Source organism: Ixodes scapularis, unplaced genomic scaffold (genome assembly GCF_016920785.2).
Source record: "Ixodes scapularis isolate PalLabHiFi unplaced genomic scaffold, ASM1692078v2 ptg000597l_1___fragment_1__unscaffolded, whole genome shotgun sequence".
NCBI classification, from domain to species: Eukaryota; Metazoa; Arthropoda; class Arachnida; order Ixodida; family Ixodidae; genus Ixodes; species Ixodes scapularis.
In genome coordinates, this window is record NW_024610006.1 from 3,346,530 (window position 1) to 3,363,325 (window position 16,796).

Consider the following 16,796-nt stretch of genomic DNA (forward strand, 5'->3'; position numbering starts at 1 on the left):
GTGGTGGGAGCGATCAACATGTTCAGCTGCCTCAACTGCAGGATCTTCAGGATTACCATCTACAGGTGGAACCAGCCCAGTGTTTTCTAAGCATGATTCAGATTGCAGTGGAAGCCCACAACGGGAATTGGAGCTGCTGCGTAAAGCTGTAGAACTTCAGAAGAAGTGTTCAGTGGTGAGTTGGTTGTTATTTTGACTTGTTCCCAGCCATCTTTTGATTGCAGCAAAATGCAACAGAAGCTGAAAAGTAGGAACTCAAACCGAAAAACTGGCAGCTTTGTTACGGTTACAGCCGTACTATGAAATCGATTTTGTTTCGGTACGCTATTTACTTGAGTCTGAGCCGGCATTGATTTTATGCAGACCCCGAAAGGTAGAAAAATAATAAAAAATATACTCGAGTATGAGCCAATCGGAAGGTAAAGAACACCGTGCATTTTAAAAAAAAAAAAAACCTGGCTCGTGCTTTCGACACTTCTTTCGCTTTTGCTTTAATGATTTTTATGATCATGGGAAGTGCTACTGCACTCTCCGTCGAATGGATCACTCGAAGTGAGATTCGCCAATAATAACAAAGTAAGTGAGTTTATTGCGGTTCAAGTAAGGTATCTGACACAAACCAGAATACATCGAAGTCAGGACAATGCTAAACTGGAGACGCGAGCTAAGATAACCAGCTCTTCAAAAAGTCGTAGAGGAATCAATCTCTTAGTTTTGCATAACCAGACCAAAAATCGAACCCAATTTTTCTTTTTAATTTTTGTTGGGAGGTGGTATTTTGAAACAGAAACTCGGGAAAGCATCAGAAAACCAGGTGATATGTCATTCACTAAATCTGCATATCAAAAGCCGAGCTAGTCGGATAATAAAAAAATATGTGCCGACTGACCTGCGCCGTCGCAGTTGGGGTCAGGGAATCCGGGATGCTAGTTACAGCCACTCACTGCCAATAGCGGAAAGACTAATTCTGTGGCAATCAAAATTAGTACGGTGATTGTAACACACGCCGCAGTGCACACATAGAGCCTTAGTTCCCTTAGAGCACCTGTCTTTCAGCACCAAAACAATGCACGTTTCATGGCTGGCCTCTCTAAATTCGCAAAATAGGAAATGCTCTTTAAGGACATCCAGACCGATGATCTCGGTACTTACAGTCGAGGCTTTGCAGCCTACACGTCCTTCCTCGAAGGTGGAGATGGTTGCACACAAATCACACATCGCGAAGTTTGCGACTTTAGGACACAGCACCGGCCATGGGTATCTTCAAATATTCAGGTCCAGCTGAGAGGACAAGTTTCTTCGGAGGTCATGAAGGCATCCAACATTCAGAGGATTCGTTACAAGGCATTTGAAATTTAAGCATGAGTGCATTTGCTTTGTTTTTGAGCATGCTGCCCCTTGTCCCCGAGCGGAGCTGTGTTTGACGCTGGGGAACCGGCTGCTCTTCTTTCTAATGAAGCTGAAACTCGGGTTGAGCTACACTGCACTTGGTGTACTTTTAGTGTTGACAGAACAACGGCATCACGCCACTTTCGAGCTGTGCTAACAACGCTGACTGCTGCGACAGCGAGGTGGAGTTTTCGGCCTCTATTTAGCATTATGCGGGCTATGTTGCCAGAGTGTATTGAAGCCCACTACCTTAAATTCAAAATGAATATTGATTCCAACGAAGTGAGAACAGAGACGCCGAATAGTGTAGGCCAGCAGCGCGTGCTGTACTCGAGCTACGTGAGTGGCTACACTCTTAAGTTTCTGGTTGCTATACCCCTAATGGGGCTATTTGTTTCCGTTCAATGGCGTACGGAGGCCGATGCTCCGACATCCATTTTACGGTGGACTCTAGGTTCTGAAACATTGTGCAGCCCGGGGACGTAATACTGGCTGACAAATGTTTTCCGGGTATCAGGGAAAGTCTGGCAGACACTGATGCGGTGCTCGTGATGCCGCCTTTTTTATCGGTGCATGGGCAGTTCAGTGAGCCAGAAGTGTGCGACACACTACTTTGCCCAGGCCCGAATTCACGTTGAGCGAATGATACAGCGAATTAATATACTCGGGACAACGGTGCCCATTACTCTGATCCCCCCGATGGATGACGCTTCAACATGTGCTGTACGCTGGCAAATTTGCAACCTGCCATTATCAAGCCAAAGGAATAAATGGCAGCAAATGTAGGTACATTCAGACGCATGGCGAGGCTAGGTACAGAGCTCCAATTTCTCTCGTGGGGTTGGCTCTTCCTGGGTACCAGCGTAGGCTTCTTATCCGCAACCGAATTCTGCGCCAGAGATTGATTTAAGTGTTTCTGTATGATATGTGATGTCCTGCCGTAAAAGATGGCTAACACCTTTTTTATGAGATGCAAAGATGATTGATAGCAACGAGTGTATTTTCCATGCCCTTGTGGTTCTATTCTATAATGAAAGTGTCAAATCGGAGCACGTTTTATAAGTAGCATTGTTTATGCCAATGAGAATAAAACAACAGCAAATAAAAATAACACACTTTAGCAGAAAACTAAACATTCTGATTGCAAGATTATATTTTGTGTACTGGACTTTACATTTCAGCGTAGTTCTAAACCACCACTTCCTAAAAAGACCGGCAAGTATGCAAAAAAACACATGGAACGTTGTCGCGAGTCATATTGTCTGCAGTGAATTGAATGCAGTACTTTATTGTTCTGTCTTTTACATCACTTGTACTGACATGCTTAGAGCTGGTACTTTTGTGCAAGGACTAGCAGTACCAGCTGAAATAAAACCGTTCTAGAGAGGGAATCGCATTGCTCAAAAACTTGTCGTTCCTGGGAACGAACACAGTGGAATCGTGCTCACCGCATGTGTAGACATAAAAATAACATGATTGCAAGTCCAGCACAAACATCAACACATGCACTTGTGCATAGTACTTGTACGGTGGCTTCAGGCACAACTCGTCATTAACGTAACTCCGGAGAGTTGTCCCAGCGCGCTAGCGCCACCCGCGGTGCGCAGGTGCGTCACGGCTGGATGTGTGCTTTATTGCCAAAAGCGTTGTAGGCGTTGGAACATATTTCATGTTTATTTATCAGTTCAAATATATCAGAATAAAAAATTATACCTGAAATACATATTTATGTTTACTGTAGTAACCAGGAAGGGCGAGTTACCGAGTTACTCCACTACTAGATTATAATGCGCGCCTCTTTCCCGAGATCCGAGTCACCCGGATTCCCATTTCCTCACTTTGTGTACATTCATGATTTTGTTCGTCATATTCGCTGTCCTGTTTCTATTGCCGCACCCGAGCTGATCATGTGTATCGTCTGAGTCAAGTATGTCCTGGATGGCTTTAAGAAAACTGCTGAATTCTTCCATAAAGGACTTCCAACCCGAAAGTGTAAACGATTTCGATGCCGACCGAACTTACTACTGTTGGTGGCGTGGAGACGGCCGAACTCGTGCAGAATTTTACGACGAGAAAATTATCACCACGACCGGTACTTTCAACTTCACTAATAAGCTATTTCACGAATGTATGGACTCTTGCAGTTTGCTTAAAATTTTTGTTCATTTCTGTGCCTCGGTCCACAAATACAAGCGAGCGATGTGGTACAGAAACGACCAAGCGTGAAGAGAAGCATCGCGCGGCCTTAGTATCCACACACACAAATCAATTTCTTTCTGGTGGGTAACACGCATAAAGCTGTTACTGCAACACTGCTGGCCACAATCAACAAAAACTATGAATTCCAACCACACAAGTTTGCCCGGCACTTGGTGCGCATTGTTTTCACCGTGGAGGAGAGGCGAACAAAGTCTCTACATGAAAAGGCTTGCACACTGCTCGAAAAGACATCCCCGCGAAGCAATGCATCGACAAGGAAAAGAATGCCATCATCAGTAAGTCCAGAAACTTGTGTAGTTTATTTTGTTTCGTTCTTATACTTTGCTGATACCTAAAGCTCTTATACTTACGCTTTGAGTGACCCACTCTTTGTTGGCCGGTCAAAATAAATAAATAAATACTGTTAACTTTTTCTGCCCCAAATGGTCTAAAATTTGTCATTTATTTCCAAAAACAGTTATCTCCTTACTATTTTCCTAGTTCTCTAATTATATATTTTTTAGTATAATGTACTGAATCATTTATTGATAATACCAGCTTTGCTGCATAAATATATTTTTAGTTACTTAGCCGCTGCTTTAATAAGTGTAATATATAGGTGTCATGTCACACTTAGAAAAAAGTTGTTGCAACCGGGCGATGAGGAAGAAGAGAAGCGGCGGGAGCTCATGCATTTTGTAATTTTTATCAGTCTGAAAAACGAACAGTAAAGGAAAAGGTCGCACCGACCGATTTGTCTAGCGTAATTGCCTTCGTATTCCTTGGTTCCTCAACATATGGTGCCGAAACCCGGGAGTGTCCCGCTTCACAAGGGCCCAAGCTACACGCCGCAGGGAATTTCAATCCTGCAGCTGCAACAGAATTCAGCAGTTCCTTGGCGGGAGCAGACCACTGGGAAAAGAACAGCGACGGAACCTTGGCAGGCGACCGTACGGCCTCGTAAATACGAATAGTCAATGGAGAGGCTGAAGGCTAGGCGGTCGGCTCGGCGGGCACAGAACACTAGGATAATGAACGACGCCAATCGGATTCTCCAGGATCCCAGCCCCGACCTAGCAAGAGTGCGTTCGATCAAGGACAGACTAGAGCCGCTAATTCCAATCCAAGAGCTGGAAAGTGAGTGCACCGCCACTGCAGAATACCAAGACGAAGCCGTCATGGTGATCAGCGAGTTCGAGACCAAGATTGAGTCCCTACAATCGCAGAGAATAATAGCTTCGGCGGCGAGCACCGGAAACCAAACCGGCATTCAAGACAACGCAGCGAGACGTCGACCAAAGCTTCCGAAGCTGGAGCTATCTACCTTCGATGGAGAGCAAAGCAACTGGCTCACATTCTGGGAGCAGTTTGGTGGAGCCATCCATACCAATGCAACTTTAACAACCACAGATAAGTTCCACTACCTTCGTCGGCGTCTAACGGGAGATGCTGCTGCGGCGATTGCCGGGCTACCAACAACAGAAATATGCTATGCCGAAGCGATCACCATCTTGCAACAGAGGTTTGGAGAGAAGAGGAGAATAGAGCGGCAGCATCTGAATGCCCTCAGAAATCTACCGCACGATGCTTCAGCTAATGACGTGAGAGGGTTGAGAAACCTGTATGACACCACACAACTCAACGTTCGGTGTCTAAACTCTTTGAATGTTCCCACGTCAAGTTTTTCAGCCATGCTCTGTGACATTCTTGTCAGGGCGTTGCCTTACGAGGTTACAGTGGAGTATCACCGGCAAGTCAACAACACCGCTTTCACCAACGCAGCGGCTCAAGACCAAGGAGACGGATCGGCGGCTGGAACTTCAAGGTCAGCGGATACTACGTCGGAGTCAGTGACCGAATTGAATGGAATGCTTCGCTTCCTGCGTGTGGAAGTAGAAAGCCGAGAAAGAAGTAGCCTTGAGGATGCTCGAGGTAAACACGAGACAAAGGTAAAGTCGTTTGCATCAGCATCAGCTTTTCATAACGCAACAAATGCTACACATTCTCAGTGTTTTTTCTGCCATTCAAAGAAGCACACCACGCCATCTTTTGATTGCAGCAAACAGAGAGAGGAAAAATTAAGTATGTTATCAAAAGACTGCAGATGTTTCCGATGCACATTGAAAGGTCACCGAGCACGAGATTGCAGAAAAAACCTCAGTTGCGCAGTTTGCAGAGCCAGACATGCAACCACAATGTGCGATCCGAGTTTGTTAGGCGGATGAAGGAACGTTCGCCCCAAGGTAACGATACGATTTGCGTGTCTGCATCCAGCTCGGGCGCGCGCTCAGAAAAGAAGTTTAGTGACGGCATATATCTCCAGACGTTCAAGGCATTTTTAGTGACCAACGCTGGCAGCTGCTATGTCAAGGGAATAATCGACGGTGGCAGTCAGCGCACATTTATAAAAGAAGAGGTAGCGCAACGCCTAGGGCTGAAAGTCCTGCGGAGAACAAAGATAGCACTCAACACTTTCGCCAGTAATGCTTCGAAGGTTATAGAGCGCAGTCCCGTTGTGGAGGTAAAGCTCAAAAGTCAATTTGACAATACAGAAATAGCCTTTGAAGCAATTTCCATCCCGGTCATTTGCCAGGACGTATCTACGCCAACAACGGACATCCCGTTTGTGCGATTTCTGCGAGAAAGCAGTAAGAATTTGGCAGACGACGTGATTTTCCCAGGTGTAAAAACAGTTCCTGAAAAAAGTCTGTTGATTGGATCCGACCAGTTGTGGAAGTTCTGCACAGGAGACGTGATCAGGTGCGCAGATGTGGACGGATTGGTAGCGATCAACACAAAGATGGGCTGGACGCTGCAAGGTCCTTCAAGACAGGTGGGAAGGCTCCAATGGGATTCAAGTCTGATGATATGTGTCCTACAAGCGAAGACAAAGGAAACCCAAGTGGAAGAGGCGCTACAGCCCTTCTGGGAGTTAGACAGAATGGGAGTTGCCGACAGTGAGCTCGGAGACACTGATGCAGACACCATTACACACTTTGAGCAAAACATCATTAAGAAAAACGGACTATACGAAGTGGCTCTGCCGTGGAAAGAAGACACTTTTGATATGCTGGCAAGCAACTGGGAAGTTGCCATTTTACGTCTAGGGAGCTTGTTGAGAAGAATCTCACGAAAGAAGGGATTACTCAAGCGGTATGATCATGCAATGAGACAGTATTTGCGTGATGGGCATGCAGAAGTGATAAAGAGCAGAAAGGAAAGCGACAGCGCGCAGGTCATGTATTACATGCCGCATAAAGAAGTAATACGTGAAGATGCAACAACAACAAAGTTAAGGATCGTCTTCGACGCATCTTCTCATGCCAAAGGGTGCAGGTCGTTGAATGAGTGCCTAGTAACAGGACCCAACTTGAACCCCGAGCTTCTGCAGGTCCTGCTTCGGTTTAGATGGTACTCAGTTGCAATGACCACCGACATTAAGAAAGCGTTTTTACAAATTGCCATCCGTGAAGATGATCGTGATGCTTGTAGATTTCTTTGGTTTGCTGAGGAGCCAAGTTTCCCTTTCAACAAGGAAGAAATTCAAGAGTGGAGGATGACTCGGGTTCCTTTCGGATCCACGTCTAGTCCATTCATGCTCACAGCTACAATACAACATCACTTGAAGTTGGTCTGCGAAGACCCACAATTAGCAGAGAAACTCAGGACATCTTTCTACGTTGATGATCTACTGCTCGGAGCCGACGATATTGAGGATGCCGTGAGGCTCTACCACACTTCCAGGAACGTCATGAGACAGGCAGGAATGACACTCCTGAAATGGACTGCGAACAATGAGCAACTGCAGGAGCAGTTCAACAAGGAGGAGCCAACATTTATGACCGAAGAAAAAAGCCTCCCACCTTCACCAACCTCCAAGGTACTTGGAATGATGTGGGATCACGAAGGGGACTGCTTTATTTACAAAGTTGAAGCTTTGCTTGAATTCCTCTCAGCAAATGTGGACACTAAACGGTTCATCCTCAAGGCAGCCTCAAGAGTATTCGATCCTCTTGGATTGATCGCGCCCTTCGTCCTAACAGCTAAGCTGCTATTTCAGAAGCTGTGGACATTGGGAATCAGCTGGGATGAAGAACTCCCCGCTGATTTGATCACTGAATGGCACGCTCGGACGGCGGACCTTGTTCAACTGCACTCGTTAAGTATACCAAGACATGTCAAGCGAGGCATCCAGGCAGGAGCCAACAAAGTACAGCTACACGTCTTCGTAGATGCAAGCACAAAAGCCTACGGATCTTGTGCGTACTTTAGAACAGCCGATGACCAAGGAGAAACAGCTACCATGTTAGTTGTTGCGAAGACAAGAGTGGCACCGATAAAACCTTTATCACTGCCTAGGTTGAAGCTGATGGGGCCGAATATTGGAGCCAGACTCCTACGATACATAAAACAGTCATATTATGACGTGGAACTTGATTACATTATGTGGACTGACTCAACGGTTGCCCTCAGTTGGGTGAGAGGAGTCCCTGAAAAATGGAAGCCATTTGTAAAAAACAGGGTGGCAGAGATACGCGTCATGACATCCCCGGACCACTGGAGGCACTGCCCCGGTCAAGAGAATCCGGCGGATCTCTTGACCAGAGGACTAGGCGTTCAGGAGCTTCGTGCTAACTCTCTTTGGTGGAAAGGGCCGAGTTGGCTGAGTCAAGAACCTTCAGAATGTCCTGAATCTTCAGTGTTCTTGGAAGACACGCCTCAACTCGAAGTAAAAGAAGAGACACATGTGCTGTTGGAGAAAGGCCAAGAAGTTCCATCATTGTTCGACACCGGAAGTTACGAGAATTACCAGAAGGTTCTGAGGATCACTGCCTGGGTCATCAGGTTCGCTAACAACGCACAGAAGAGAAATGACAAAATACGAGGTGGATTAATTGCGGCAGAGTTGGACAAAGCAGAGCAGTATTGGATCAGGCAGATACAAAACGAAAGGTTTCAGACGGATATTATGCTCCGCGAGAAAAATACGACAGAGGTTAATGTAAGACTCGCAGAGTATCATCCTCTCTTTGGCGAAAACAAAATCCTGCGGGTCGGAGGACGACTGCAGAGGTTGACGGAAAGTCTCGATGTGAAACATCCAGTCCTGTTACCGAACGACCATGACTTTGTCAAGCTAATTGTGATGCACGCTCATTGTAAGGTTATGCACGGGGAAGTAACAAGCACAATGTGTTACCTACGAGAGAGGTACTGGATAATACGTGCTAGGCAGCTGACCAAGAAGGTAATAAAAAGTTGCCTCGTATGTTCACGGTTGAATGCGAGGCCAACTGCTGTTGAGCAAGCTCCGCTACCGACAGATCGAATCAAGAAGGCAAAGCCATTCGAGGTAACCGGAGTCGACTTCGCAGGGCCGCTGTACGCAAAAAGAAACGACGGTAGCTGCAGCAAAGCGTACATCGTACTTTTCACATGCGCCTCCACGCGAGCAGTTCACCTCGAGCTCTCAACGGGCCTCACTGCTGAAGCTTTCTTGCTTGCATTCCGGCGTTTTATAGCAAGAAGAGGCATACCACTGGACATATATTCTGATAATGCACTAGCCTTCAAGAAAGCATCAAAAGACATCCAGAAGGCATTGGGTGCACTGGAGCAAGAAGTTTTCAAATCATACATTGCAGAACACAGAATCAACTGGAAGTTCATTGTGGAGGACGCTCCATGGTGGGGCGGGTGGTGGGAGAGGCTCGTTCGATCTGTCAAGGCAGCACTTAAGAAAGTGTTGGGCAGAAGCAGCCTATGCTTCGAAGCACTGACGACTGTCCTTGCTGAGGTGGAAGCAATGGTAAACTTAAGACCACTGACATATCTCTACTCGGGAGTAGGAGACCCCTCAGTCATCACGCCAGCACATTTCTTAATAGGGCAAAGTTTGACAGTTCTACCAGAAACAAGCTTGTCTAACGACCGCCCAGGATGCGTGACACAGAAGGAAACAGCTCGCCAGTTCCAGTATCGAAAAATAATCATGGAACATTTTTGGAAACGCTGGCGGTCTGAGTACCTGTTGGAGTTGCGGTCAGCTCATTAATATCTCGTCACCAATACTTGCTCCCTGAAAGTGGACGACGTAGTCATAGTGGAAAATAACCGAGCATCCAAGCTGTTCTGGGAACTGGGGAGAATCGTAGAGACGTACCCCGGAACTGACGGAATTGTTCGTGCCTGTCTCGTGAAACAGCAAAACGGTACGCTCATAAAGAGACCCGCGCAGAAACTTTATTTGCTGGAAATTCGTCCAAGTCAACTTCAGGCTCGGGGAGGATGTTGCAACCGGGCGATGAGGAAGAAGAGAAGCGCCGGGAGCTCATGCATTTTGTAATTTTTATCAGTCTGAAAAACGAACAGTAAAAGAAAAGGTCGCACCGACCGATTTGTCTAGCGTAATTGCCTTCGTATTCCTTGGTTCCTCAACAAAAGTATTGATTCTGGCTGATTGTAGCAAAAACGTTTTCCTTCCCCAGCCTACGTCTGCAGCCATTGCAAGGTGGATGACGCGAAGTAAAAAAAAAAAAAACAACATGCTGTCAAAGGACTCGAAAGAATAGACTTGTAGTATTGGAACTAATAAACTTGAGTGAAATCCAATGGCACGATTTCAATCATCAGGAATAGTTATAAGTACACAAATGACGTATCACAACCATCTCAAATTTTTTTTTAATTATACAATGTGATCAAAAGTGCCTGGTAGTCAGTTTTTTGTAGGGACTACAAATGCAATGGAAAGGCAGCAGAAGAGGGTTAATGAATGGCATAATGTCAAAGGCAAACGTGCAATATGAATAGCCTCGAGTAACCAAGAAACGTGGTACAATATTCACTAAAGTAAATTGAAAAGCTAATGAAAAATAGTTGCCATCTCATATCTTCCGTGTCACTTTTCCATTGAGCCAAGAAAACATCTGATGGTACAGTGCTCAACGAAACGAAATGGGCCAGCGGAACGCGTGGCCTCCAGAACTTGCTGCGCCATCTACCGATAAAAGACGGGCTGCCTGGTGACGCGAGTCGGAGGTGTGCAAAGCTGATACGAGCGCTCATCGGCTGTTCCCACGCTGTGCACAACTCTCGATGGGTAATCTCTGCAGAGTGATAGCCTTTTTTTATTATTTAATCGCCGCGTGGTTTTATCGCGATCTGTTTGACGCCCTGTGCATACTTTTATCTTGTCTCAAATATGAAAGAAAAGGAACAAAAGGGCAATATTTTTTTCTTTTAATAAAAAGCACAGTGCCATTTCACTTCACATTTATTTTTCTATAAATTGTCGGTTCACTGCCATCAGTATCCATTCGTGAAGATGCCGTCGCGAGTGTCAATTCACGAACGCTGGCGAATTGTGGCCCTATGCCGCGCGGGAATGCCCCAACGAGAAGTCGCCCGGATGACAGGAAGGACCCGAACCGCAGTGGCCCGAATTTTCACGGCGTTTCGAGACGACAACGGCCGCATCCATGACGCTCCTCACGACGTCCGCCCAAGGTCCACTACCGATGAGGAAGATCGATGGATCGTCGCGGCTGCAGTCGACCAGCCTTATATTACGGCCCGTGACATTCGAGGCGAACTTGGTCTGAATGTCAGTGACCAACTTGTGCGACGCCGTCTTGCAGAAGCGGGTATTAGGAGCTATGCTGCGTGCAAGAAGCCAATTTTAACTCCTCGACAAAAAGATATCCGCCTGCGGTTTGCCATGGAAAAGACATCATGGACGATTCAAGACGGGAAAACCGTTTTCAGCGACGAGTCCTCTTTCTCAACTGACTGGCACCAAGGAAAACAAGTTTGGAGACCGCGAGGTGCACGGTATGTTACTTTTGAGCAACACGACAATTTTTAACAAGCCGGATCTTATAATTTGTGATTTTGATGTTTCAGGTATGATGCCCCTTACTTGCAGCGTGTGGGCAGGAGTGGGCGACAAACCGTTAACGTCTGGGGGGCATTGTCAGCGGAAGGACTTGGTCCACTTGTAAGAATCCAGAGGCTTAACTCCGAAACGTATTGCGACGTCATTGAGCACGAGCTCATTCCTTACGTTCTTGAGGGACCTTTCCCTGACGGATGCTTTTTTTTTCAACATGACCTTTGTCCTGTTCATCAGTCAAATCGTGTGCGTGACCTTCTAGAGGAACGCGGAGTGGCGGTTATGCCATGGCCCCCAAAAGGGGCTGACATGAACCCCATCGAGAACATCTGGGGAAACATGAAGATCCAGCTATCGCGGCGAGGACTTCACTCCGTCACGACTGACCAGCTATGGGATGCTGTGAAGGAAGAATGGGACAGGCTGCGGCAATGTCCAGAGTTGGTGGTGAATCTTTATGAATCCCTTCCGCGTCGCATGAATGCTATTTGTGAAGCCAATGGAGAGTTCTGCAAATATTAGAGTAAGGTGCTGATAATAAAACAAGCACGTTACTTATATTATTTTTTTTCTGGTAGGCGCAGCATTGTGTAACATGTCAAATAAACTATGTTGACACAGCACACGCTTTTTAATGACTGTCAGACGCTCGCTAAAATTGAATAAAACCACGAAAAAATAAAACTCTGCATTAATATATTATAGCTGCAAAAGGCCGGACGCGCTGGCTCATCAATCTTTTATGGAATAAAAAATGAAGCTTTATCTTTTCTTTTTTATATATTTGAAGCAAGATAAACTCATGCACATCATCACGACAGTGTCTCTGAGGAAAAATAAACGTGGTCACTCCGCAAAATCATGGCCTGCGCAGATTATCGGGGGTTGCGCGCCTGTGTTGGAACAGCCGCTGAGCGCTCGTATCAGTTTTGCGCATGCGCGACTCGCGTCACCAGGCAGCCCTCTTTTATCGGTAGATGGCGCAGCAAGTTCTGGAGGCCACGCGTTCCGCAGGCCCATTTCGTTTCGTTGAGCACTGTACTTTTCTTTTGAAATGCTGTAAAAAAAGTCAACAGGGAATATTGAATGTCAACAGCTTTTCAACAAAAAGCATCACAGAATGTCTGTTGAGTTTCAATTAATAAGTGGGCCAATATTCAATAAAAAGCCAACCGACTTTTTACGCTTTTCTTTTGAAAAGCTGTTGACATTTAATATTCAACCGTGACTTTTCAAGAGATTTTCAATAGAAAAGCATCACAGAATGTCTGCTGACTTTCAATAAAAAAGTGGGTCAATTTTCAATAGGATGTCAACAGACTTTCTCTGATGCTTTTCTGTAGAGAAGCTGTTGACATTTAATAGCAAGAGACAAGCTGTTGACATTCTATATCCTCTATTGACTTTTTCGGAAACTTTTCTATAGAAAGGTATAACAATTTTTGTAAAGGGGAGAGAGTAAACATTGCGTGCCCAGTATGAGAGTCACGTCAACATAATTCTTGTTGACACCAGAGTTGTTTTTAGTGTTTCAGCTCTTCAAGGCTGAACTTCACAGCTCGAAGAAAGACATTGGAAGCCAAGCTGATACCCTACAGCTTGAGAAAGAACAAGTGCTCGGGATTGTACGGGTTAAAAACAAACCGGCCCTTGTATCACTAACCTGTGTGCCATTTTAAGTTATTCTACAACATTTGCGACCTGTATGTGGAGTCTCGCATGTCGAACAAGAGGAAGGACTTCAGCATCAGTAACGCGGACGCAGTATTGCTAACGATGATGAAGCTCTATCACAATCTGAAATTTTCCCTTTTTGGTGTACTGTCTGGTGTCCAGGATGACAGCTTTTAAGATATTCAGAGCGTCAGTACCAGTCCTGGTAGCAGTGCTCAGGCACGCCGTTTTCTTGCCCGAAAAATAGGCTTTGCTCCAGTCCCTGACCAACTACTTTAAAAGGGCAACTCCCCCAAAACATAGATTCTATAAAAGGGGCCGATATCGCTTTAGGAGATCAAAATAAGGTCATACCCAAAATATCACGTGGAACTAACGTCGCATTCCCGATTAAAACCAATATTAAAAATGTTGTACCAGCCGAGTTAGCAGCCCGACAGCGGGTGAGCAACGCTGGCAGCAGGTCAGCTAGTGAAGCATCGCAGGGCAATGATGTAGGTTTCGTCCTACGCTCTCGTACGAACGCCGCAGACGCTTAGTTTCCTGTGGCACTCTGCGGTTCTGCTTACGGCGAGAGGTGCTTACAGCGAGTCGAGAACTGAGCTAGTTGGTCGTTGTGAAAAAGAAAAAACACAGCGCCGGAGACACCTTGCCTCTCAACCAAAAATAGAAAAATGAAAGCATGGACTAAAACAGCCTGAACTTAAGAAAAAACATAGAAAGAAAACAGGAGATGAGATGAGACGGCTGACTATCAACGAGCTCTAGTGAAAACTTCTTTCTCAAGTTGTTTTTATCCAAGTATGTACCAACCGCGTGATGATGATTGGGGTTCAATGGCGCAAGAGCGACTGTGGCCATATTGCGCCAAGAAAGTTAACTTAAAAAGCCTAGCATGCAGTTACATCTAAACTTACTTGTCTACCTATATCAGGTGCAAAAAGCAAATTGCATGTAGGAAACTTAAAACGCGAGCAAATGGTACCAAAGGTCTATCACCAAGCAAAAAATAAGGATGAAATGGAAGGTGGTTTCTGAAAAGTTAAGGAAACTATCTTCGGCGTTGATGATCAAGAAATCTACAATTCCAAAGGATGTGAAGGGCAGTTAACACTTTCTCACACTTTTCACAGAGCTTGACATCTTCACCGTAGAGCAAGTGCAGGTGTGTCAATCGAGAATGACCAATTCTCAAGCGGCACAAAAGGACTTCCGAACGGCGGTCCTTATGGGAGGAACTCTCCCTTACTTCTAAGTTGGGCTTAATAATGTGGAGTTAGTTATCGATCTGTGTGTCCCAATCCAGCTGCCATAACTTAATAATTGACTTGTTTAAAGGGTAACTCCGGTCCATACTTTCCATTTTGGGATTATGACTGTTTTTAGTCCAGTCAGCGTCCCTTAATTACAAGGTGTAATTTTTTTCATGTTACTGTAAGTAGTTTTAAAGATATTGAAACCTCAAAGTTTTGTTTGAGGCGAGGCCAACAAAACCGAAACTAGCCGCTCGAGGCTCCGGCAACACTGGAAGTCAGCCACTATGTGAATGTGACGTCAGGATCGTTCTCGTTCAACGAGTACGCAGGCCGAGCGGCACCTACCCCTGTTGCGCTAGCCGTCTAAAGATAGGAGGTAAGCTGATTTTGTTTTAATCCTGTATAGTGTAGTTATCCAGCATATGTAGCAAGAGTTAGTGCGTACACCCAAAGGCTATCGACTGGAAAACGAGTGAACTCGTTCGGTGCCGTACTCGCCGGCTGTCGCCGTGTGTGCGGTCTTCCGTACTCGTCGCTAGGCCTAAATTGTCATCGGGGTTGATTGATTGATTGATTGAGTTTTATTGGCGCAAAAGCATCTAAGGCTATAGAGCGCCAAAGTCCGTGACTATTTCATAAATGGTTTCTAGAGAGGAAAGAGGGCCCTAGTGGCCAGTGATAGAATAAAAGGATGTGCATGAATCTGTATATAAATAATGTGGATGAAAAATTTAAAATTGCAAAGCAAGTTTAAAGTCGATGTAAAAGTCCAGTGCTTTCTAGGAATTTAAAAACATTTGTATGATTTATAAAAGGTTCATCTCCAAGCAAAAGAGCAAGGTGTAAAGGCATCTGTGCTGAATAAAACTGGGCAAAGTAGAATTGGCGGTATCTGTGATATGCGGGGCACTCAAGAAGGATATGAACTACTGTTAATGGTTTTGAGCAGTGTTCGCATGCAGGTGGATCCTCTCGACGAAGCAGATACCCATGTGTTAGATGTGTGTGGCCAATTCTTAGCCGACAAAGGATTACCTCGAAAAAACGGTCCCTATGACGGGCACTCGCCCACTCCTGTAGCATCGGCTTCACAACATGAAGTTTGTTGTTGGTTTCGCGGGACCATTCCTCTTGCCATTTACACTTGATACTTTTCTTTACAGTCGCTTTGTAGTCTTGGTAGGGTATGTCGTGAAGATCAACCTTCCTTGTAGCACATGTGGAAGCGGCACGATCAGCAGCTTCATTGCCGGGAATACCCGCGTGACTAGGCACCCAGCAAAAGACTATCTGCAATTTGTTGTCCCTAGCCGCAGCAACCACTTTATGTTGTAGCTGAGTTATTATAGGGTTTTTCGCTATCTCAAGGGATCTGAGTGCTCTCAGAGCACTTAGTGAATCAGTGTAAACTACAGAGTATGTATGCCTATTTTTGATAATATAGTCTGTGGCCAATAGTAAACCGTATAACTCGGCAGTCAAGATAGTTGCACTGGAATTAATCCTCCGCACACATTTAAGTGATGGTCCAATCACGGAACATCCGACACAGGAATGGGTTTTTGTGCCGTCAGTATAAAAGCTGGTGTAGTCTTTATATGTATTTTGTAGCTCAAAGAATTCCTGTTTTAAAACTTCTGGTGGGGTATTTTTCTTAGTGTACTCAGTAAGTGACAAGTCTGTGATGAGCAGACCATGTTCCCATGGTGCCACTGTTCCCAAAAGCTGAGCAACAGGTGGGTTTGTCTGAAGGTTAGCTGATGCGGCCGCAGTCTTGTTCCGCAAAGAAAAGGGAGGCTTAACAGCGGGCTTGCTTTGGAAGGTTCGTTCAAAACGTGTTCCCTCGACTAGTTCCCGACACGGATGTTGTACTACCGACCGTATCCTAAGCGAATACATTAGACCTAGGACATCTCGCCTTTTCTCTAGAGACATTTCATTAGCTTCGGCATAGAGGCTCAGCACAGGGGATGTACGAAATGCACCAGTGGCAAGTCTGATCCCTGCATGATGGATTGGATCCAACATTTTCAGTGTTGATGCACTCGCTGATCCATACACCAAACATCCATAATCTAGGCGTGACCGCACAATCGACCTATAGATTCTTAGAAGGCACAGTCGATCGGAGCCCCAAGTCATGTGGGAGAGAACTCTTAAAATATTAAGGGATTTATGGCATTTTTGTTTTAGAGTTTTGATATGCTGGCTGAAAGAGAGCTTGGAGTCGAATATAAGCCCTAGAAACTTATACTCAGTTTTTATCTGAACTGGTGCACTGTATATGGTCAACGAAGGCGTCGGCATCACACCAAGTTTTCGTGAAAAACAAACACAAGCAGTCTTCTCCGTGGAGAACTTAAATCCGTTATTGTCAGCCCACC

The 16,796-nt window shown here is 45.5% G+C and overlaps 1 protein-coding gene across 1 annotated transcript; it reads left to right on the forward strand.

Annotated features, from left to right (window-relative positions):
* The first annotated feature begins 5,279 nt into the window (after nt 1–5,279).
* Nucleotides 5,280–13,333, forward strand: LOC121834192. The gene is made up of 4 exons (XM_042287934.1): nt 5,280–5,413; nt 5,863–6,741; nt 7,333–8,767; nt 13,163–13,333. Exons 1-4 carry the CDS (start codon nt 5,280–5,282, stop codon nt 13,331–13,333), a joined length of 2,619 nt encoding a protein of 872 aa, XP_042143868.1.
* The last annotated feature ends 3,463 nt before the right edge of the window (nt 13,334–16,796 follow it).

What these genes read in the sequence shown, in the direction of transcription:
- LOC121834192 (XM_042287934.1), top strand. Translation starts at nt 5,280, where the DNA reads ATGCTCTGTGACATTCTTGTCAGGGCGTTGCCTTACGAGGTTACAGTG. An exon ending in TCGGCGGCTGGAACTTCAAG is followed by an intron (nt 5,414 to 5,862) that starts GTCAGCGGATAC and finishes GTCTGCATCCAG; the next exon opens with CTCGGGCGCGCGCTCAGAAA. An exon ending in AAGAAGGGATTACTCAAGCG is followed by an intron (nt 6,742 to 7,332) that starts GTATGATCATGC and finishes CCACACTTCCAG; the next exon opens with GAACGTCATGAGACAGGCAG.